The sequence below is a fragment of the Trachemys scripta genome, chromosome 7 (assembly GCF_013100865.1).
Source record: "Trachemys scripta elegans isolate TJP31775 chromosome 7, CAS_Tse_1.0, whole genome shotgun sequence".
Classification (NCBI taxonomy): Eukaryota; Metazoa; Chordata; order Testudines; family Emydidae; genus Trachemys; species Trachemys scripta.
In genome coordinates this window covers 36,057,282-36,080,996 of record NC_048304.1, presented here as the reverse complement: position 1 = coordinate 36,080,996, position 23,715 = coordinate 36,057,282, and the positions used below count along the sequence as shown (strand labels likewise).

The following is a 23,715-nucleotide window of genomic DNA, read 5'->3' as shown; positions in this document are numbered from 1 at the left end:
AGAACTTGTTTGGGATGACCTAAGCTGTGGTTTCATCTCCTCTTAGTAATGTGACCATCCTGAACTCCAGGTGTTAAAACCTTTACACCATTTTTGTATGCCATGTGTATATATATGCAGTACACACATTAAATACATTTGCAAATTGCACGATACAATGTGTCTTCAATGTATACTGCTTTTTAAAAACTACATTCACAACCTTATTTCCTGAAGCAACCCATTTCCTCTCTCCCTCACCCCCCTGTGTCAATCCAGAGCTTATTTTCTGATGACTTTTAATACAGAAAGTGTTAATTATAAAATGCACTAGTGAAGTTTTGACAACATTTTAAAATTAATGTATTGCAATACCATACATAAACTTCAGTCTAATGATATTATATGTATTTATAGATTTTAAAAGGTATAAGCAATTTCATAAAGATCTAAAATATTTTTAAAATCAGGTACCTATTCTGTCCATTTTATCTCCATTAACAATAAAAGTGTCAAGTAAATTAATATAAAGCAACTCAGCATGTTCTTCTGTCTATCGTAAAGCTGAAGGGTCAACCTGATCTTTTCAATGCTTAAGAGTCTGTTTAGAAAATTAATAGTGATAATTTTGTTAATTTTTTAGGGTTACCATAAATACCATATGAAAAGTCTGTATGTCACAAAGCTACTAAAGAAGCCAGAGAAGGTTCCTGTCGCATGCAGTCAGTGAATCAGAGAGACAACATAGTAACTGAACATTCACTTGATTCACCCCTAAACTATGACATCAATGATGTGGCTCTGCATACCTTTATTTTACCTAAAACTGATTTGCAAGCAGACACTGAGTTTTAATAAACTCCTTCTAAATCAATCAATCAATAAAAGTAAAATAACTGTGCAGAGCTTCTTTGTTTCTTGTTAGATCTTTCTTTGGCTCAGATCTGGAACTCCTTCTCAGGGCCCAATTCTCACTAGCCCCTCCCTATTACCTTTGTCCTCCTGTGCAGGAACTCGATGGGGACTATACTCCCTGCTTCTTCCTAGTACCCCGTGGTGTCAGATGCCTGAAAGGGGACAAAAGGGCTGGGAGATAAGGTCCCGGTCATCCTCTCCCTTAATGCTGGCCAGAACAGCAAGGATCCTGTGAGGTTGCTGCAGTGGATGTATTGGGCCAAAGAGAAAGAGGCTGACATGAATCTGGGTTCTCAAAAATGTTTCACTGAAAACGTTTAGACCAGATCTACAGCACTTGCTATGTTACTACACCAGTGGCTACGTGGTGGGATGGCTTTGAGTGGGTACACCAGCTCTGCACCACCCTGCAGTTCCCTGAGGGTGGGGAAAAGTATTATGCCCTCTTTAGAGCCCCTCTCTGTTCCCGCAGTGGAATAGAGAGGATTTGGCCCTATGTCTCGCAACGTATGTCTACACTGAAGTGATGGGGGCGGGGGGGGGGTGATTGCAGCTGGCATAGACGTATCCAAGAGAGCTTTAATCTAGCTACCTCAAGTATTAGAACGGTGAACCTGTGGCAGCATGGGCTTCAGTGCAGTCTGTATAAGCCTGCCTGGACCCACCCAAGTGGCTAGCCCAGTATGAAGCTCATGCTGCCATGGCTTCATTGCACTATTTCCTGAGCTCACTAGATTAAAACTAGCTCTGGTACGTATACACAAATCACACTCTATGACTGCAGTGTAGCCACACACTTTGGGAGGGAAAGTACACAACTTCTCAAAGTAAAATTTAAGGTAGATAACAGTGTAGCTAGTGAATACTTTTATAGTCTTTCTTGACAGAAAGACTCAGACTGATTGAAGATGACAATTACGTAAGTCTTCTCTTTTGAAATCCCCACACCATACACATTTTTGAGTTCTTTGTCTTTTTGTTGCCTGTCAGAGCTATTGAAGATACAGCTATGTAATCCAGAGGTAAGAAAAATATCTTTTCATTCTGAGGTGTTCCTTCAGCTATTCTTACAAGCTTTGAAGTATGCAGTGTTGTTGTAGCTGTGTCAGTCTCAGAATATTAGAGAGAAAACGTGGGTGAGGTCATTTATTTTATTGGACCAACTTCTGTTGGTGAGAGAGACAAGTTTTCAAGCCACACAGAGCTTATTTTCAGGTCTAAGGCCTTGGCTACACTTACCAGCTAGTTCGACGGCTGGAAATCGAAGTTCTGGGTTCGACTTATCGCGTCTAGTCTGGACGCGATAAGTCGAACCCGGAAGTGCTTGCCGTCGACTGCGGTACTCCAGCTCGGCGAGAGGAGTACCGCGGAGTCGACGGGGGAGCCTGCCTGCCGCGTGTGGACCAAGGTAAGTTCGAACTAAGGTACTTCGACTTCAGCTACGTTATTCACGTAGCTGAAGTTGCGTACCTTAGTTCGAATTGGGGGGGGTAGTGTAGACCAAGCCTAAGATTAGATTATCTCCTAGAACTGGAAGGGACCTTGAAAGGTCATTGAGTCCAGCCCCTGCCTTTACTAGCAGGGCCAAATACTGATTTTGCCCCAGATCCTTTCCAGGTCTGGGAAAGGTATTTCAGAGTGTCACAGTTAAATACTAGATCAAACATAGCTTAGCATACGTAGTTAGCACATATTCTAAAAAAAACAGGAGTACTTGTGGCACCTTAGAGACTAACAAATTTATTTGAGCATAAGCTTTCGTGGGCTACAGCCCACTTCTTTGGATGCCCTGTTCTTTTTGTGGATACAGACTAACACGGCTGCTACTCTGAAACCTGTCACATATTCTAAGGAACCATGGTCTTGACATCTTGTATATATCTGTGACACTTGTAATACCTTGATGGAACAGATAATTTAGCATAGGTAGTTAGCACATGTGACTTGTATTTAGCTGTGATACTTTGAGTACCTTTCCCAAACCTGAGAAAGACTTTATGTGGCTTGAAAGTTTGCCTCTCTCACCAACAGAAGGAGGCTGAGTAAAAAAATATTACCTCACCCCCTTGTCTCTCTAAGCTTTGAAGTGACAGTTTATACTACTTTTTTCATAGTAAATATTCTGAGCTCTGTCACATTGTATTAAAATGACTCATAAAATAAATTGCATTTTCTACTCAGCTGTATGAAAAAAGGCACAGCTAATTAAAAGGACTGACATATTTCATAGATCCATGTATACATGTTTATTACCTGCGGAAAGTAAATTTTCAAACTATTTTAATGGCTTTAGTTAATTTAAATATCTAGACCATATTTACTGTAATAACACACTGTAAATATTGGAAACAGTGTGGAACCCAATAACCTCAAACCAATATTATTATAATATTGTTACATTTTAACATCACAAGAATGTATTTTAACTGAGTTCAGTTGCCAGAAGTGATCTTTCAAGTTAGGTGCAATCTTTATTGACATGGAAGAACAACCATTGAAGTGAAAAGCAACAGAGGGTCCTGTGGCACCTTTGAGACTAACAGAAGTACTGGGAGCATAAGCTTTCGTGGGTAAGAACCTCTTGCATCTGAAGAAGTGAGGTTCTTACCCACGAAAGCTTATGCTCCCAGTACTTCTGTTAGTCTCAANGTAAAAAGCAACAGAGGGTCCTGTGGCACCTTTGAGACTAACAGAAGTACTGGGAGCATAAGCTTTCGTGGGTAAGAACCTCTTGCATCTGAAGAAGTGAGGTTCTTACCCACGAAAGCTTATGCTCCCAGTACTTCTGTTAGTCTCAAAGGTGCCACAGGACCCTCTGTTGCTTTTTACAGATTCAGACTAACATGGCTACCCCTCTGATACATTGAAGTGAAGGGATTAGTCACATGAATCCTATTAAAATGAGTGAAGACTGTGAGAGCACAGACTTTCTGACTTATTTATATTTTTGAATTGTAATATATGGAGATATACCTATCTCATAGAACTGGAAGGGACCTTGAAAGGTCATTGAGTCCAGCCCCCTGCCTTTGCTAGCAGGACCAAGTACTGATTTTTGCCCCAGCTCCCTAAGTGACCCCCTGCAAGGATTGAACTCACAACCCTGGGTTTAGCAGGCCAATGCTCAAACCACTGAGCTATTCCTCCCCCTGTAAAATCACAGTAAATGTTACTAATGAAACAAAGTCCTGTATTGGCCGGGGCCTGATGATTTTTTAGACCACTCTTTTTTTCCATATGCACCATCATGTGATCAGCTGAGGTACACTGTCATATACTTCCTTTAATGTGCCTGTTTGGAGTGTGAAGAGCAGGTGTCTTCAGAGGGACACTGACCATCAAATTCCTCTATCCAGCTGTGGAACTTCTGATCATCAAATTCAAGCAACTCAACAAAAGTGCCCTATTCAGATGTAATAATCTTATGTGATATACCATTCCATGTGCAAAACATAGGTAAGTACTTCAAAACCAAATATCTAAGGAAGACCATCTATCAAGACGAAACTCTTTAGTATTTATACTGCAGCTCAGTACATCCAGGTGTAACCCACAAACCTCCTGGGTGTGGTGTTCTGTCCCATCTAGTGGCACCGAAACCACTTAGTGAGAGAGATTAATGATTTGCTCTACAACCTTAGCTAATAGGCAGTTGGTTTTCAGCTCATGCGGTAGAGGCTCATGCACTAAGCTCCAGAGATCCCAGGTTTGATCCCGACCGGGGTCTATCGGAGTTACACATCCACAGAGACTGGCACAAATGCTTTGATGTCATCTGAATGTGGGGGACCAAAATTAATTCTGTGGGGATTCTTTGGTTCTTTTTAAAGATGACCCATCTACCTTTTTAAAAAGGGTTTGTTTTTCCAACAAGAATTATGAAAGATGTAGTACCCAGAGGTAAATTCACTTAGGTAAAATACATTGTCTACATTTCAGAATTTCTTGGGGTAGGGTGGGGGAGTCCTACAATAAAGAAAAGAAAGAATTATATTTACTGTAGGCCTAGGATTCTAAATCAAATATGCTCTAAAAATCAATATGACAGCAAACTCACCACATTTTACAAATAGCAAGTTAAATAGGTTTTATATTTAATATTCTACACAGTATTGTTCATCAAGTAATTTTATCGATTCAGTGATGGGACTAGCAAGTTTTACTTGTTTTAGAAGGTAAACACTCTCTTATTAGAAGAAGTTACCTACAGTAATTTTCCACCTGGAGATAGTTTATTTAATTTTAGGCACAAAATGTGCTGTCAGAGCATTCAAAACATACTGTTAGCAGCAGCAGCAGCACTCATTTCATAAAAGTAATCAAGATCCTTCTGGTAAATGGATAACTTGCAAAGAATGACACCAATACGCTCCTTTTTTCATTACTGATTTGGTGGGAAGTCATGAAGAAATTGCTCAAAAGAGTTTCTTGCTAACATTCCGCAATTAAATAGGTTGCCTAGTTATATACGTTTTGTTTTTGCAGTATTTAACATAGCAGTGTGTTTAGAGCCATGATTACAGCCAGTGTGTTTGCTCAGTTCCTGCAGTGGCTTTAACTCACCTTTACGTATCCTGCATTCCCAGAACAGATGGCGGCATGACTGGCCCTGAGTATAAACTAGTTCAGACTTGGATTAAGCTCCACATTAAATCTCACCAAATGAGGGTCAATCCATCCTCATCATCATATCCACTCATCATACTCCACACCCGAACATAGCCATTCTATGAACTTCATACCCTCATATCTCAATGCCTGTACTTTAACCCATCAACCTTTTACCCCCAATCGGGGATATTGCAGATTATGTATTCCTTATGCCACCTGATCTTAAACCAAACTTTGCACTCTCGATAATCTGTACATTATTCCCTGATAACCAGAAACTTCTATGCTCAAACTCTGTTCACCTTTTTTTTAACAACATCTTAATAAAATTTTTAAATCTGTTAAACAAGCCACTGGCAACCAATAGCTTTGATGGATTTAAGTGTCTCATCTAGATTTAGACTGAGCTGGGTTGGAGAATAGTAGTTAAATACCAAAGGCTTCCAGCATCTTGTTTACAGTACATCTCCACTGATGGTGGGAATTTTAGAAGAAAATTTAGAGGATCCTTTTTATTTGCCTTCTGTTTTGTTGTTGTTGTTGTTTTTTTATGTTGCAGAATTCACATTTTCAAGCTTTTCTCCACAATCATGACAGCTCGACACTTGTTACTTTTAAAGTTGAGATTCTGATGTATTCACATGACTCCAGGAGCTCGGGCCTTAAGAAAAAATACCACCTACCATGAGACTTTTCTCCTCCCACCCTCTATCTGTTCTGTCCTATTTTGACTGTAAGCAGATTGGGACACAGACCAGCTCTCACTAGGTGTTTGTACAACTACTAGCAAAATGGAGTCCCGATCTCAGCTGGACCTCCAGGAATGACCATAATACAAATAATAAACATATTGTAAGTTAGACACAGACTACTGTCTCCTATGTACTCATTTCCTTCCCAAAAAGGAAATAATCTATCGTTTGAGTCCAAATCTTACCAAGCATTTGAATTTCATAACACTGCATTTAAGTCAACTATTCCATTATTATTATTATTTTTATTTGTTAACAAAATGGAGAAAGTTCCTGATACTATTGCAAAAATACAGCCATTTGTAGCTTTGTTGTAACTGTCCAGAATCCTTTCTTAGCCCATTTATACAGAAGGGGAAGGAAAATTCTGTACTGGTAAACAAGAAAAAACCTGCTAGTATTAAATTTTATATGGTAGATTAACAAGACTGGTACTAATGTATTAAACTTGCCTCTGAGCCAACTAAATTAATCCATCCTTCTGTTAATATAAAGAACTAAGAGTCACAGGAGTTAATTAGCCCACACTCCACTATGCCTCAGCTCTGACCTATGTTGAGCACATTTACAGGAGGGAGAGGAGCCCAGCTCCCCTACCACTCGCAATTTCCATGTCCATTTGCTGAGACTGCAAACATAAGACCTAATTATGGTACTGGTTGCTATAACTTGGACAATATTCCAAAAGGAAGTCAATTAAGACTCCTTCAGCATACATTAGGCCACTAAACAGCAGGGGATGCTAATGCCTTTTGATGACCTAGGGGTAAGCAGCACAATGTCTCATTATCAATCCCATTAGTTATCCAATCCTACAAACATCTTATTTTTTTGCTTTCTTTGCAAAAACAGTGCTCGTGAAATGGTACATTTATTAGTACAAATTGCCATTTTCTTTGTGTACTGTAGCTAGTAAGAGTCTGACATATGTGAATTCCAGCCACTGCCCTCTTTCTTGTTTATTATCTATAAGTGTATCAAACAAACCCTGAATGAAATCCCTTAGTAGTATCTATTATCTGTCCAATAAATATTCACATTGGGAATTTTATTCCTGGATTGCCACCAGACTGCAGCATCTTGCCTCTCTACTCTACTTCATGGATTCTATTGAGAACAATTTGGCAGAAGAAACTGACAAATGCTATGGTCAGCATATTGATCTCTCCAGCATTTTTACATTCACTGATGTATTCATTTGTGTAGAGAAATGATTATTTCTTCTTGTCACAGAACTGAAGTGCTGCTCCCTGAACTGCCTTCATCGCCTCATTTGAGATGATTAAATTGCACCTTGAACTATGCACTATGAAAGAAGTCATAAAGAAACAAAACAATACAAAGAACTTGACTACAAGCTCAAGATGTTACCTAGAGAGAAAAGTGGGCCTTTGTGCAAAAAAAAGCAAAGCGAAAGTAGTAAGATCGGAAGGAAAAAAAGCATGAACACAGACAGGCAAAAGGATATAAAGCCATTTTCGATTAAATTCACCCACTCTCTGCAAATCTCAGCATAAGTGGACTGTGTAGGGTATAGAATATACCCCATGGGCTGAAATAGCAAATGCTGCCCTTTTGTCACCCCATGTGCCAGGATTTCTGGTCATTACATTCATATTAGCTCTGGCCTACTCCTAAATACACCCTTTGTACTGGCCGGTTTTAGATTGGTGCAATACTCTCTACTTGGGGCTACATCTTGAAATCACTCTGAAACTGAAGCTAGTGCTAGTGCTGAGAAGAATTTCATGCTGAAAGAACATTACACCTATCCTCTGGGAGGAATTCAAGGTGTTGGTGTTTGCCATTAAAGTACTAAATGGTTTGAGAGCTGGTTATCTGAAATAATGCTTCTCTCTGTTCTGTACAGTCACAGCTTCATTCTGTGAAGATGCTCAGTCTAGACAACTCCTTTGCTATAAGAAGCGGGATGTTGCTGGCAAGGCATTCCCCAACTTTGCAACTCAGTCCCCTACTCCAGTCCACCAAAGCTTGGATTTATTAGTCTTCCAAGAGTGCTACAGATCCCATCTATTTCCCCAAGCATTAGGGGAAAAGATGTGCTGAGGGCTGAAGAGTTTGGGTTTATTTTATTATCCTCATTATAGTTGCTGGTGAATACTTACTGTCAAGTTCTTTTGGTTTTTGGTTTTTGCACTATATAATTGTAATTTATGGGCTTCATACCCAGAGCATGGAATGGGCCTAGACAAAGTATTTTATAAAGATAAATACGTATTTATTTGAAGGCAGCATGGAGACTAACTGAGCTCCCCACTGTAGGGGAAGCTCTGCTCTATCTGCACCCTCTAGACTGCAGAGGGGCATCATGGGACTCCTATAGTGTAGAAGAACTTCAACAGGCCCTTTGTGGGTGAACCGCACCTTTAGTAAACACATGCTTGAAGGCAGAATAGGCTCTCCATAGTGATTTCATATGAAAATAGCAGATCATCCTTTTCCAGTCACCAAATGCAATATGAAAATGGTTGCTAGCAGTTAAGTCAAAGAAGGGCAAATCAACAAAATCAAAATGCCAAAGAAGGAAATCATCATGGGTGGGAATCTGACCTCAGTTACATTACGGTAAGTCTTGAGTAACTCTATTGACTTCAGCGGAGTGATTCTCAACCTATGAGATCAGAATATAACCCAATGTGATTTTAGCTATTTTGGGCTTTTCTTTTTAACTTGCTCCCTAAGCAGACCAATATTGCAATGAATAGGAAGAGATTATGTGTAAATGAACTTGCATATTATAAATAATTATTTATCAAAGTGGTCAAACTCCACTGCCTGGCCATTGGACTCAGTGCAATAAGAAATTATCTTACCAATATATACTGTTGTGTACACAACCTATAATATCTTTGACAACTAAGGGAACCTAAAGCAACTCCAGGCAGGCGTTTAAGTTGTGGGGGCCTTTATACTGCCCCTTCCCAGCATAATAAATAAATAAACAGGCAAAATTCTGTGTTCCCTTTTCAGTTTGCACTCAGTCCTTATTTCAGGCAAATTTAAAATGGGACAAATTCAGTAGATAGCACATTTATAGCATGTGTTTTCAAATGCTTTACCGACAGTAACTATCTATTCCTTCTTTTATGAGTAATCTGAATATACCATACTAAGAATAGTTTCTTCTTCAACTCTAGAAATGTGAGGCCATGTTAATTACTAATTTAAGGGAGTTGTGTATCTGCGTATGTCTCCTTCACTACAATCCTATCTACTAGCCAATTATTCTAATTCTCCTATTGTATGCACGGAACATGCTTTCCGCTTCTCCCACACTCTACTCCACATGCAGGTCAGTTCCACATTGATTTGATATTTATTGGAAAGTGTCCTAATTAAGCAATCAGCTGAAAGGCACGGAGAGCTAGTGCGTGATTCTGAGCAGAGTTTTCACTCATGTTTTAGAAAATCCCTTGGTGTCTGATACACAAATATGAAACTGATTAATCTGCAAGTCTGAGTTTTTGCAGATACTGCGGACCGGAGCAGCCTAGAGTTGATTTTTGGGTGGTGGTGATTTTCTGGTGGGAATAGCGTACAATGACAGCAGTTGGGAAAACATGGTAACCATGAAAATAGCAAACTGCAGAACTTAGGCAGAGATTTTGTGGCTGCCATTCTGGATCTAGCAATCATGGATCCAAGCTTGCATTCCTTGTGCATCAAGACATTTATTTTAGCTAAAAAGAGTATAAATGCAAGTGAAATGCAGAAACAGGCTCCAAGTGTGCAGTTTTTAAACTTCTGACTAATTTAAAATGCCCATTAAGAGTTCCACAGTTCACAGCTATGACAAAGAAGACAAATATATTTTCAGCGTGTAGGGCAAATCCAAGACAATAACTATAAAATATGTTACATACATTAAAAGTCTGATGTCCTAACCATCAACATCTTCCAAGGGCATCAGGATCTCCATGAAATCAAACTAGTTAAAGAAAATCTAAGAAGTTTCTCTCCTTTGTTACATAAAAGAAACAGGATTTTACAAAGACAACCAAACATGAGAGCAGAGGGACATTTTGTATTGACATGGAATTTGGCAGCTGTTACACCCTAGAACTAAGAGTTGGTGCACTCCTTTGCTAGAGTAATGGCCAACATGCACCACAGTAAGAAGAAACACTAGAAACGACAATGAAATTATGTTCCCTGGCTGTCCCAGTCTTTGGTTTTGCTACGGTACAGAAAATCCTCACACACACAAATCTGAACTAAACCTTCTTGCATTCTGTTGCAGCTAGACAACAAGGCCAGCAAACATTGTGCTTGTCTATTTGTTGATCCTATTTGAAACACGATGACTATAGCATGCTTTTTTATTTTTGTGTAAAATAGGACCAATTTAAAAAAAAAAATTGTAAAACATTCTCTCTTTTGTTTTGTGCTTTTAAATCAAGCCTCTTTTAATGCAAAACACAGTTTACTTGCAGCATTCAGCCAGAAATCAAAGCACATTGTTTCAATAAAATAACCAGCTCTGTAGGGACTGTGTGACAGAAGGAAGAAATGACAATGTAAACACGTACCTGACGCTTCTTGAGCTTTCACCTTCGGACCTGCAAAGTAACAAAAAGTAGTATTTAGAACACCATCACTTCAGCTCTTTGCATTCATAAAATAAACAGACCCTCATTTACGTTTTGTAAACGCCAGAAATACTTACTCATTTTTAATGCTTTCTCTCTTTAAGTTTCATTTTATATCTCCAGTGCTTTTATACTTTCGCTACCAATTAGCAATTTAAAAAAAAATGGTTCTACTTAAAGTAACAAGAAATCAGTTAGGAGAAATTAAAAAGGAGATAACAGTTAACAAGTCAATAATGAGGAAACTTAAATGTAAGCTGTCACACTCTTGAACTTTCATAAAGACCTTTTGTAAATATGCACTATCACAGATTTATGTTCCACATTTGTAAAGTAAAAATGTCAGCCTCTTACATCCCATACTAGCAGCAGATTAGCTTTTACATTCTTTAGTCTTTCTTCAGTCTTCAGTATTAAAAGGTCATGGACAAATACATTTAGGAATCTAATCCCCAGACTTCTCAAATATTGCTCTGCTTCCAAAGAGCTATGGATTGCAAATACCATCAACCTAAAATATGATTTTTTGAAAATGTGTATGATTCTTAAATTGTGAGAAAGTGAAGGAAAATATGCTCTACTGCAGTTATTTAAGGGCTACCATCATATTTTCTCTTCCAAATGGAGAGTAATTTTAAGAATCCACAATGATGCAAAACCTATTTTTTCCTCTCTTGTTTGCTATTTTTAAATATGGAGATTGAATAGGATATCATTCAAACTGACAAAGTTCCCTTCCCTGAAGAAAAATAGAAACTGGATACAGTTTTAATATTTCATGAATGAGTGCAGAATCCAGAGCAGAATATATAAAATCATTTGTCTGATTCTGTCAAAAAATGCATCTGGTCTTAGCACTACAGAAAACCTAAAATATTTGCCTCTGTATCCTGGTGAGGTAAGGATGACAAACTTACATTTCGATTAATTAATCTATAGTAGGGCTGTCAAGTGATTAAAAAAAATTGCGATAAATTGCACAATAAAAATTAATTACAATTAATCGCATATTGATTTCAAGTATAATCACAGTATAAAAAGTGTACAGTCCTTCCTTTATATTTATTTTTGATTACAAATATTTACACGGTAAAAAACAAAAGAAATTGTATTTTTCAATTCACCTACTACAGGTACTGTAGTGCAATCTCTTTATCGTGAAAGTTGAACTTACAAATGTAGAATTTATACAAAAAATAACTTCATTCAAAAATAAAACAATGTAAAACTTTAGAGCCTACAAGCCAATCGCTCAGACAAAAAAGTTTGTTTACATTTGCAGGAGATAATGCTGCCCGCTTCTTGTTCACAAAGAAACCTGAAAGTGAGAACAGGCGTTCACATGGTACCATTGTAGCTGGAGTCGCAAGATATTTACATGCCAGGTGCGCTAAATATTCATATGTCCCTTCATGCTTTAACCACCATTCCAGAAGACGTGTCCATACTGATGATAGGTTCTGCTCAATAACAATCCAAGCCAGTGCAGACCGACGCATGTTCATTTTCATCATCTGAGTCAGATACCACCAGCAGAAGGTTGATTTTCTTTTTTGGTGGTTTGGATTCTGTAGTTTTCCACATTGGAGTGTGGCTCTTTTAAGACTTCTGAAGGCATGCTCCACACCTCATCCCTCTCAGAGTCTGCAAGGCACTTCAGATTCTTAAACCTTGGGTCGAGTGCTGTAGCTATCTTTAGAAATCTCACATTGGTACTTCTTTGTGTTTTGTCAAATCTGCAGGAAAATTGTTCTTAAAAAAGAACAACGTGTGCGGAGTCATCACCCAAGACTACTATAACCTGAAATATATGGCAGAATGGGGGTAAAATAGAGCCGGAGATATACAATTCTCCCCTAAGGAGTTCAGTCACAAATTTAATTAGCACATTCTTTTTTTAACAAGCATCATCAACATGGAAGCATGTCCTCTGGAATGATGGCTGAAACATGAAGGGGCATATGAATGTTCAGCATATCTGTCATGTAGATACCTTGCAATGCCGGCTACAAAAGTCCCATGCGAATGCCTGTTCTCGCTTTCTGGTGACATTGTAAATAAGAAGAGGGCAGCATTATCTCCTGTAAATGTAAACAAACTTGTTTGTCTTAGTGATTGGCTGAACTAGAAGTAGGACTGAGTGGACTTGTACGCTCTAAAGTTTTGCATTGTTTTGTTTTTGAGAGCAGTTATGTAACAAAAAAGTCTATATTTGTAAGTTGCACTTTCACAATAAAGAGATTGCACTACAGTACTTGTATGAGGTGAATCGAAAAATACTGTTTCTTTTGTTTTTTTACAGTGCAAATATTTGTAATCAAAATAATTATATAAAGTGATCAGTGTACAATTTGTATTCTGTGTTGTAATTGAAATCAATGTATTTGAAAATGTAGAAAACCATCCCAAAATATTTAATAAATTTCAATTGGCATTCTATTGTTTAACAGTGCGATTAAAACGGTGATTAATCACGATTAATTTTTTTAATCACAATTAATTATTTTAGTTAATCGCATGAGTTAACTGTGATTAATTGACAGCCCTAATCTGTAGTTGATTTTTTTTCTGTATCCAAAAAGGAGGAACAAAAATCATATGTCACATCCTTTGTAAGAATCCAGATAAAATGCATGAAAGGAAACTATGACAGCTGTAACCAACTTCTACAGCTTAATTGTTTTGGAATCTTTATTTAGGACTTTCAATTACCTATAGTAAGAGCTATGCTGTTGATTGCACAAATGAACTATCATTGTGCCAACTTCCCATAAGCATATTAATGCAGTTCTGCACAAAAAGGAGATGTTAACTAGAGAATACAGAATGAATTTTGGTTACTGCAAGTAAACCTAACAATGCCATCGCTAAATTCTAGATCAAAGTCCCATCTGAAGTAGATATAACTATAATTGTGACATTGTGCCCCATCTCAAAAAAGATATATTGGAATTGGAAAAGGTTCAGAAAAGGGCAACAAAAATGACTAGGGGTATGGAACAGCTGCCATATGAGCAGAGATTAATAAGATTTGGACTTTTCAGCTTGGAAAAGAGATGGCTAAGGGTGGTATATGATTGAGGTCTATAAAATCATGCTGGTGTGGAGAAAGTAAATAAGGAAGTGTTATTTACTCCTTCTCATAACACAAAAACTAGGGGTCACCAAATGAAATTAATAGGCAACAGTCTTAAAAACAAACAAAAAAAAGTATTTTTTCACACAACACACAGTCAACCTGTGGAACTCCTTGCCAGAGGATGTTATGAAGGCCAAGACTATAACAGGGTTCAAAAAAGAACTAGATAGGTTCATGGAAGATAGGTCCATCAATGGCTACGATGGACAGTGATGGTGTCCCTAGGCTCTGTTTGCCAGAAGCTGGGAATGGGCAACAGGGATCACTTGATGATTACCTGTTCTGTTCATTCCCTCTGGGGTACCTGGCATTGGCCACTGTCAGAAGACAGTATAGTGGGCTATATGGACCTTTCATCTGACCCAGAATGGCCATTCTTATGTTCTTATGAATAATGAATTATTGAGGAGTACATATTCTAATTATCACATGATTATAGGCAGAGCTGGCAGTGGAGCCTATAGTCCAGTTTATATGACACATTCCATGATAAGACCCTGTTTTCAGTTGTTTATAAGTTTTACCAAACATTAACTGTTCAAACTGAAATTTTCCATGTTCAGTTTCTGCTTGAGGCTAAATTGCTTTTGGAAAGTTTCAGCTAATATGGTTCAGTTGTTTCTGAAAACAAAATTTGTCGAAATAACCAGTTTTCCTCATGTTAAAAAAATTCTTACAACCATTTAGTTGAGAAGCTCTGGTGACTCCAAATGTTAAACAGGGCTTTACATTTGGAAGGAGGATTGCCGTGCTGTCAGGGATATCCCTTGTGCCATCCCTGTGAGAATATGCCCAAATTTGGCCAAGTTATGAGGCTTTCAAATCTTAGTTGGCACACTTTCAGTAAAGACTTCTTAGACTTTGGCAGCTAAATTCTCTGAAGAGCTGCCCTGTGCATTCTTCAGGCTGGGGCTACAGGAGAGGCAGAGGGAAAGGGGACAGGAGCTGGGGTGTTCAGGGCAGGTCCGGCTCCAGGCACCAGCTTGCCAAGCAGGTGCTTAGGGTGGCCACTCTGGAGAGGGGCAGCACGTCCAGCTATTCGGCGGCAATTCGGCGGACGGTCCCTCACTCCCGCTCGGAGCGAAGGACCTCCTGCCAAATTGCCGCCGCAGATCGCGATCGCAGCTTTTTTTTTTCTTTTTTTTTTTTTTTGCCGCTTGGGGGGGCAAAAACCCTGGAGCCAGCCCTGGTTCAGGGGGTGGATAGCCACAAAAAGGCAAGAGGCAGGGAAAGGGAGGAGGAGAGAGGGTGGGATCAGAGTGGTGGCCCAGGCCGGACTGGCTCCAGCTTTTTTGCCGCCCCAAGCGTTGAAGACGGAGGGGAAAAAAAAAAAAGGCTGCGATCGGCAGCACTTCGGCAGCTGCTCTACTGCGCCGCTTCATTCTTCATTCAATTCGGCGGCCGGTCTTTCCCTCCAAGAGGGGCTGAGGGACCCGCCACCGAGTTGCCACCGAAGACCCAGACGTGACGCCCCCTTCCATGGGCCGTCCCAAGCACTAGCTTGTTGCACTGATGCCTGGAGCCAGCCTGGGCACAGGGGCAGAAGGGTCTGTAGCAAGTAGAGCACACTCCCCTCCAGAATCTGGAATTGAATCCAGGAGTCCTGCATTTCTACATTTCTCTGCTGTCAGCAAATAGTTGTGAAACCCACTTGTAAACAGTGCATCTCATCCTTATCTAGAGGCTGGTCCACACAGAAGAGAACAGCCTTCTACTGCTACTAGTTATGCTATTAGCTCAAGGGTTAGAGGTCTGTGCTATTGATCAAAAGGTCAAAACTCTGACGATGATCCAGGTTTGGGAATGGGAAGGGTAAGGAACGGGTTGTCAATATGGTTAAAAAAATCAGAATTTCTGGTTCCGTTTCCTTTTTTCTTTTTAAACACACTTGGGAAATTGCACCCAAAAAAACTTATGTTAAAGGAATGTTAGGGTTACAAAGTCAAGAATTGATGTTAGGAAATTCCAGACTGAAGGTTGCCTATGCAACTTTACAGGGAAGGATGTTGGTTATCAAAAACTAATACGTATTATGACACAAAATATTTCATGCCTCCTGTAAGCATGTGACCTTTTGGATGAAAAGAGGAATGGAAACCTGGTTAGAAAAAGCCATAATCTCCAAGGAGAATACGAAACATTATGCTAGAGGTGAGGGAAAGCTTTGGCTGAGAAAAAGCCAAGAGATTTTTACCACATTGGGAAATAAGTAGCTTTCAAGATTCTGTAACTAAAGTTTAGCACCTTATTGTCAGGATCTTTTTGTAGATATTGTCAGGTGTTGAAGGTCTTTTTTCCTTCTGTTTTCTCTATTATAACGTCCAATAAATGGCACTTTGGTTTTATCTGAGCTGAACCAGATCTAGATGCTCTTTTTTGGGCAGGCAGTGGCTGGGACTTTGAAGAACATTATTGCTTTCTTCTTACATAGTCTCTTGGCACAAAAGGGATTTGCCAGAAAATGCACACTGGTCACTGAGAGGGTGGTGGCTAGTGATCTGAATACAGACCATCGAGTGACATCCAGATATCGAATAGCTGTAAAAAGAGCAAAGATGGCTGAGTGTATTGACAGGCAGCGTCACAAACATTTCAATGCAAAATGACAGAAATTAATGCTCTGGAGAATACTGCTGCCTTAAGCAAAGTAAGAAATGCTGCTGCCAGAAAGAAAAATGTAGTAAAATCCAAACCATGTAATATAATTAAACTATTCCAGAGAGATGTAAATAACACACAAAACGTGTAAACGGATACAATTACCTTCCTGGAAAGTTTGGATAAAATTTCATTGCAATCATCTCCTTTATGTTTAGTGGTATCTTTCAGCACTAAAAGGTGGTAGTTTACTGTAGTATTTGGTGTCAGTCACAAGTATAACATCATCTCCTATAAAAGGCATCAGTGAAGAACAATCCTGACCTTTGTAAATGCCTGAGTTCTAAAGTGTCAGTGATATTATATAGTCTTAGTTACGGTATATAAAGTTAATCCTACTGTATACAAAGATAATTTTTTTTTTCACAGAAGGAACATGAAGGGTGGAACAACCCTACATATCTACAAATCAAAGGCAGTCAGTTAAATAAATACTGAATTGGCCCTTGCCATAGATCAGTTCACATTAATGAAGATGGTATCTGACTTAGCATATATTTATTTGTAACTGAAATGTACAGTAAATGTTTTGAGTACAAATGAAAACACATAGTGAAGGCTTTAGAGTGATTGCACAAAGTAAATTCTCTCCTAAAGGGTCTTCTGTATATACTTAAAAAGAGAATGGAAAGATTGATCCCTGAGAACTACCCCCAGCCCGCAAGTGAGTGGCTACCAAAGCCATTTCTGTGCCAGGCCCATTTGAACCCTGAGATGTTAGCACTGCACTCAGTGCTGTATGTGGAAGGTCATTGCCACTTTTTTGATTGGACATAGGGCAACAATTTTCAAGGTTATTGGCATCCAGTGTAGGCTTTTTGAGAATTGGCTGGACTATCCAGAGAGTCAGAGACATGAGTAAGTGTACTGCACTGCAGGGGGCAGGTGTGGGGATGCACACTACCATACCTCTCTCTGTCTTAAAGAAACCCAGAGCTGACTGTGCTCAGTTCCAGTGTAATTAACCTGACACCTGTGATCCAGGTTGGAGAATCCAAATGCCTATAATTCCACTGTGCATTAGTGAATTTGCAAAGCAGGCAGGTGGAGCTAAAAGACCTGTTTTGGAGAGAGAGGCTATATCCTAGTGATATTTATCACCAACAACGCGCACCTTAAACTTAACCCTAATCTGACAAATCCCTACCCCCAACATAACTCCTTAAAATATACAGATTCCCAGCTGCCAAGATCTTTTTAGGAAAAAGATAAATATTTTAGCACTTCAAAAGGTATCAGTACAAGCCTACATTTTCAAACACAACTAGTGATTTTCAAAAGGCGGATGATCTACTGATCTGACAAGTAGCCCCCTTTGAGTGTCTCTGAGGTTGGACACCCAAAAATTGAGTCATCCTAAAATCACTATTGAAAATGTAGACCACCTTCTGTGCCTTCAAAGCCAGGTTTTCTTAGTTACCATGAGATGCTTACTATGAATGATAGAATGAAATGTTCTCCCTCTCTCTGTATATATACACAATGAATTTCTAGATGTGATCTATAAGTGATGAAGTTGAAGTGTAAAGATCTGTGTAGTGTATAAAAGGTTAAGTTAGTTTAAAAAAATGTGCTTTTTGTAGGTCATGTAAAGTGTAAGTCTGTTCGCAGTGGTGGGAAGGCTCTGAAAGAATATGGCTGAGTTGGAAAAATTGGACCTGAAAGTAACTGATAAGATAGAACAGGGGTAGGCAACCTATGAGACATGTGCCAAAGGCGGCACGCAAGCTGATTTTCAGTGGTACTCACACTGCCCGGGTCCTGGCCCCCGGTCTGGGGGGCTCTGCATTTTAATTTAATTTTCAATGAAGCTTCTTAAACATTTTAAAAACCTTATTTACTTTACATACAACAATAGTTTAGTTATATATTATAGACTTATAGAAAGAGACCTTATAAAAATGTTAAAATGTATTACTGGCAAGTGAAACCTTAAATTAGAGTGAATAAATGAAGACTCAGCACACCACTTCTGAGGCTGCCGATCCTTGAGGTAGAAGGAAGAAGAGCCCCAGTTATGAGGGATAGTAAATAAGAAAGGAATGTGCGTGTTGGACCAGTAATTAACCCAAACCGGTCAAAATCTGGTTTCAGCTAAATTAGCATCAGGCAATAACATCACTTGTTAATTAAAGGGTATAAAAGGGTAAACTCTTGGCAGGTTTATTGCTAATACCTGCCTGACAAAGTTGGAGCCTACCAATATGTGTCTAGCACCTCTGTGTTTAATCCATTTGTGAGTATCTTGATCAAATGCTTATAAACGTTTTGTTACTGTTTGGATGAGGAATTATGGTTAAATTAGCATCATGATAATACCCTGCATAAATAATAATTCCACGAGTGATACCTGATGGCTGACTAGGGATAGAAAATGAATGCTGTACTCTGCACCACACTGGAAGGCCTGGAATATTAGATCTCCAGTAGGATAAAGAAACTGTTTCTACCTATGCCAGGTTGCAAAAAATCTAACCTTAAAACTGCCACTGGCCCATGACTTAATGTTGCTATTAATCAAATACAGTGATGAGTGACTATTTCAAAGTAGCAAGGAGTCTGGTGGCACCTTAAAGACTAACAGATTTATTTGGGCATAAGCTTTCATGGGTAAAAACCTCACTTCTTCAGATGCATAGAGTGAAAGTTACAGATGCAGCAGTTTTTACCCACGAAAGCTTATGCCCAAATAAATCTGTTATCTTTAAGTTGCCACCAGACTCCTTGTTGTTTTTGTAGATACAGACTAACATGGCTACCCCCTGATATTTCGAAGTAGGATTCAAAAGGATCTCTGATTCACTTTGCTGGTATTCATGACCGTTGATCACTCTTCTGAGAACATTCACATGAATATGTTTTTATTCATGGAAAGCAAAACCGTCATCATAGTACAAATAAATATTTGTTCTGGAAGTGATTCCACAGGCATTTTGTAAAGCATTTTTTAAAAGTTACACAAAATATTTGAGTTATGAAAGTTTGCTGAAATGTGTAATCTAAAAACAGATACCACCTATTGCTAAAGCTTAGGTCATCCAATCAGGGAAAAGAAATAACATTCCATTAGGTGACCAATTATATGCCATGAATGGCAAATCACAAATATTCATAGTAAGCAGTTAAACCATAAGTCAAATTTTGGTTCATACAGACTATCCAAACGACTGCAAATAAATACATTAATAAAATCATTATTTGTTTGTAGATAATTTATTAAAAGCAAGACCAGCTCTGTTCATTTATATGGTTTACAATGTATAATTCACCACATATAATAATGGTAACACTTTAAAAGTTCCTTCTACTTTGAAAAATGTAATTTTGGGCATCATTTTGTATTTCAGTAGAATCTTTCAAAAAGAAAGTTTTTATGTGCACCCAGGGTTTGTTTGATTTTTTTAAAATCTTGTATGCATCTGTGTGTATAAGTACGCATGCACACACATGCAAAAGATTATTTAAACCACCTTAGCTTTACACAGATACATTATCCTGAAAATTTACTACCAGAGGCAAAAAAAATAAAATAAAATAAAAATCTACTCACCCACACCTTACCATGAAAAACTAGTGCTATTTTACTTATCTGTTTAAAATTAAATTCACACACAAAAAGCTCACCCAGCTATCGTGGTGAATAAAATATTGGAAGGCTATATATACACAGACATGCACTGAACAATTATAGAAGTTACATGCAGCTATTTGTACCATAAAGTATTCAAACACAGCTGAGATGGATAGGGTAACTATAGCAACACCACTAATAGAACTGGTCTACAGTAAAACCCATTTTCTTGACCACAGTGTCTTATGAATGCTCAGAAAATGTTCGTCTCAGGTTAGCAGTAAAGATCTTAATGGCCATCCTCATCTAGCTCACTAGAAAGCCATTCCTTTATCTTGCTTCTTGGAATTCAGAAACTCTCTATAGGAACAACAGTTTGTTACCTAAACATGATTTTTCAACACTATATTGGTCATGCTGTGCCAAACAACAGCACTCAGTCCAGTATCAACTGTTTTCTGGGGCTGAATTGGAGGCAGCCAAGGAGGATAAACAACATTTCCTTTTAACCTGTGCTTCTGGCACAGGCTACCAGCATCCGAACCTTCCTGAGGGGCAGTGAAATGTTAGCATTTGCATGGTGACTGTCAAAATTTGCACTCATACCCGCAATGCTAGAATTTATTTAGGAGAATTCCAACAGGGCTATTTAGAGCCGGTTTGTATTTTCCCCATGAAGTGTCCAATCAACCCGATGAACAAGCAAATTGCTTGGTGAGAAGAACACAAGGTTACAAATGAAGTAGCAAAGTAAGAATGTCACAAACATTTCAAACTAATTTGCTGGAGGAATGTTCTTAGCTCGTTACAAACTCCTTAAATAAAACATTTTCTTAAAGGGAAGTTCTCAAGTAGCTTTGTGTTTCTATCTCTAAATGGCTATGGAATCACCACAATCAAGTGCTGAAGAGAGCCCTTTTGATCTCATCGATCCCAAACCAGATATTGCAAATGTCGACAAAGTTTGTAACAAAATAAATATAAAATAGGTGTTTAAAGGGGAAAACTTATTTCATCTTCCATGTCTCTATATAGTCTAAAATTACAAACATATGAATGTGTTCCTTTGAAATGTCTAAACATGCTTATTCATGCATATGTACTCTGGGTGCCAGAGGATGAACGAACAGGTAGCCTCTCTGGAACAGCGTTCCCTCGTCATAGTTCATGACTCACTACTACTAATTAGAGCTAGTCTAAAGAATGTTTCATTCAAAATTTCTCTTTTTTGTGGGTAAATTTAAATTAGAATAGAACTTTTCTATCGGTTTCAAAATGATTTTTTTGTTTTTGTTTGCAAAATCCACACTTTTTTTAATTTCTTTCTCCTGCATAACAGAATGAAAGTTTAGACCCCCCTCATTTCCATTTTCTTCTTTTCATACTTCCTTTTTCCTTCTGTATCTTTTCAAGATTTCTACATCTCAGTAAATGTTACAAAGTGGCAAAAGATGTAGAAAACCAAACAAATTGCATGTTAAGTGTTAAGAACATTTTGTTAATTTTGTTTTTAAGTTATCTGTTAAAACAATTGAATTAGAAAATGTTTTCCTGTGAAAAATGTTGCTTTTGATAAATCTGCAATTTTTCAACAGGAACATTCTTTGGCCAGAAAATGTTTTGACCAACTCCCCTACTAATAAATCCATATGGTAAATATCCAGCTAGAAATATATCAGACATTTAAGTGTCTAAAGCACTGAAATATAAGATAAATATAGGAGATACAAAGTCTCTTTTGCAGAATTAGCATACAAAATGCACTGTATTTCAACTCACTGCATCACAATTTAAACCTTAAAGGCTACTGGCCTGATACACTAAATCACAAAGTAGGGTGCCCTGAGAAAGTATGAGATCATATCAGAGTTTGGTCCTGTACTCCCCAGACTAGAGCAATAGCTGGGAATAAGTAGAAAGCTTCTTCTGTTGCTCTCATCATCCTCAAACAAGTTAGCAGACTCCAGAAGAAGCCACATCCAGCACACCTCTGAAATACCCCAGAGGATCACTGTAGTGGTGGGTAGAGTAAAAGGAGTAAGGAAATTATGGGATCTGAAAGAACACTCCCACCCCACCCCCAAAATAAAATGCCTTCAGTGCACTGCCTGATTTCTCTATTTTGCCTCCCAGCCAAGATCTGCAGTGCAGAAGACTGCGGAACATCACAGATGAGCACAGTTCTGCATAATTAACTACAGCAGTTAATTTAAAAAAAGTGATTTTCATAGAAAAGAGTTTCCTAAAGCATCATATGAAGCTTTTTTATTAATTCCAAAACAACAGAAATTTAACCTGTGAAGAAATCTCAGTTTGCTACCTCTTCCCCCTGCCTTTTATTTTAATGTACTGTAATAAAGGAAATGAGGAACAGTAGGTTTTAGACACCTATTACTGGTTTACAGCATTGTTCAATTGCAGAAATTTAAATTTCTTCTCGATATTTGTGAATGGAATTGGATTTATGCTTACACTTCACTGAAGTTGGGTGTTGTTTTTTTAATGACAGATCACTGTTATCAATTTGGGAAATGTGCCTAAATTGGTAACCAAACATCCTTAAGATTAGAACAGCTAGAGACAAAACTATCATTTTTCTCCTAGCAGGATTTAATCTCAGGCCACTTCAAGGAGAGGCCATGAGGAACAAATGCTATCATGGCCAGCTGTGATGCAGCCAGCCTTGAAACTAAAATCAATGCTCACAAGTCTCTCACAGGAAGAAAGTAGCTGGAAGGAAAAAGCCTACACTAGAGATCCAAGCAATCCTATTCATGCTTCAAATTTCCCCAACTCCTCACATAAAGAGAATTCACAGTTTTTGAGACTGTGGAAAATTTCACCTTTTATATCATAAAACTGACCTACAATATTAGTTTTTGTTTGCAGAACCATGGGACACATGCCCTCGTCCCCCTAAAAAACATAGAGTGGGGAAGTTACTCATTATATATTATGGCTTCCAACAAGCTACTTTTACATCTCTCCCTTGGATTGCACAACTGGGGGAGGTGCACAAAAGCTATGGGGATACCCTGGTAAACAAGCAAACCCTAAAGATCCATAGGGTGATAAAAAGACAGAAAGCCATGCATATCAGGACATCCACAAATACTTCTGCTGCCTCCACATGCCTGGCACTTGGCTGTTTTCCATATCTTCCCATCATTAGCAGGCCTTATATCTGCTGGGAAGCCCAGACTCTCCAGTGGCAAATGGAATTGAAGGACACTTAATGCTGAAACTGTCAGCATTAGCTTATGTGCCAGTTTGCTAGGAAAGTTACAGCAGAAGTATGCCGTATAGTACAGCTCTTCCAATTCCACGCAATTCCCTAAGACACGGAGTTTCTAATTCATATTCTCTTTGACCACGTTTGGTTGTTGTACATGCCTGCTGGCAGCCATTTAACAAAAGAAGAGCAAATAGCTTTGTTGCCATTCACCTGGCCCCCAGGGAGCAGTCCAATTGATTTTGCTC

At 38.6% G+C, this 23,715-nt stretch overlaps 1 protein-coding gene across 5 annotated transcripts in view; it reads right to left on the bottom strand.

The window, feature by feature from the left end:
- IQSEC1 (IQ motif and Sec7 domain ArfGEF 1) overlaps positions 1–23,715 on the bottom strand; it is a 676,292-nt gene that overhangs the window by 471,146 nt on the left and 181,431 nt on the right. For all 5 annotated transcript variants that reach the window (XM_034777995.1, XM_034777984.1, XM_034777986.1 and 2 more), the window contains exon 2: positions 10,808–10,837. In XM_034777995.1, the coding sequence (XP_034633886.1) occupies positions 10,808–10,837 (30 nt within the window). The remainder of the gene's footprint in view (positions 1–10,807; positions 10,838–23,715) is intronic.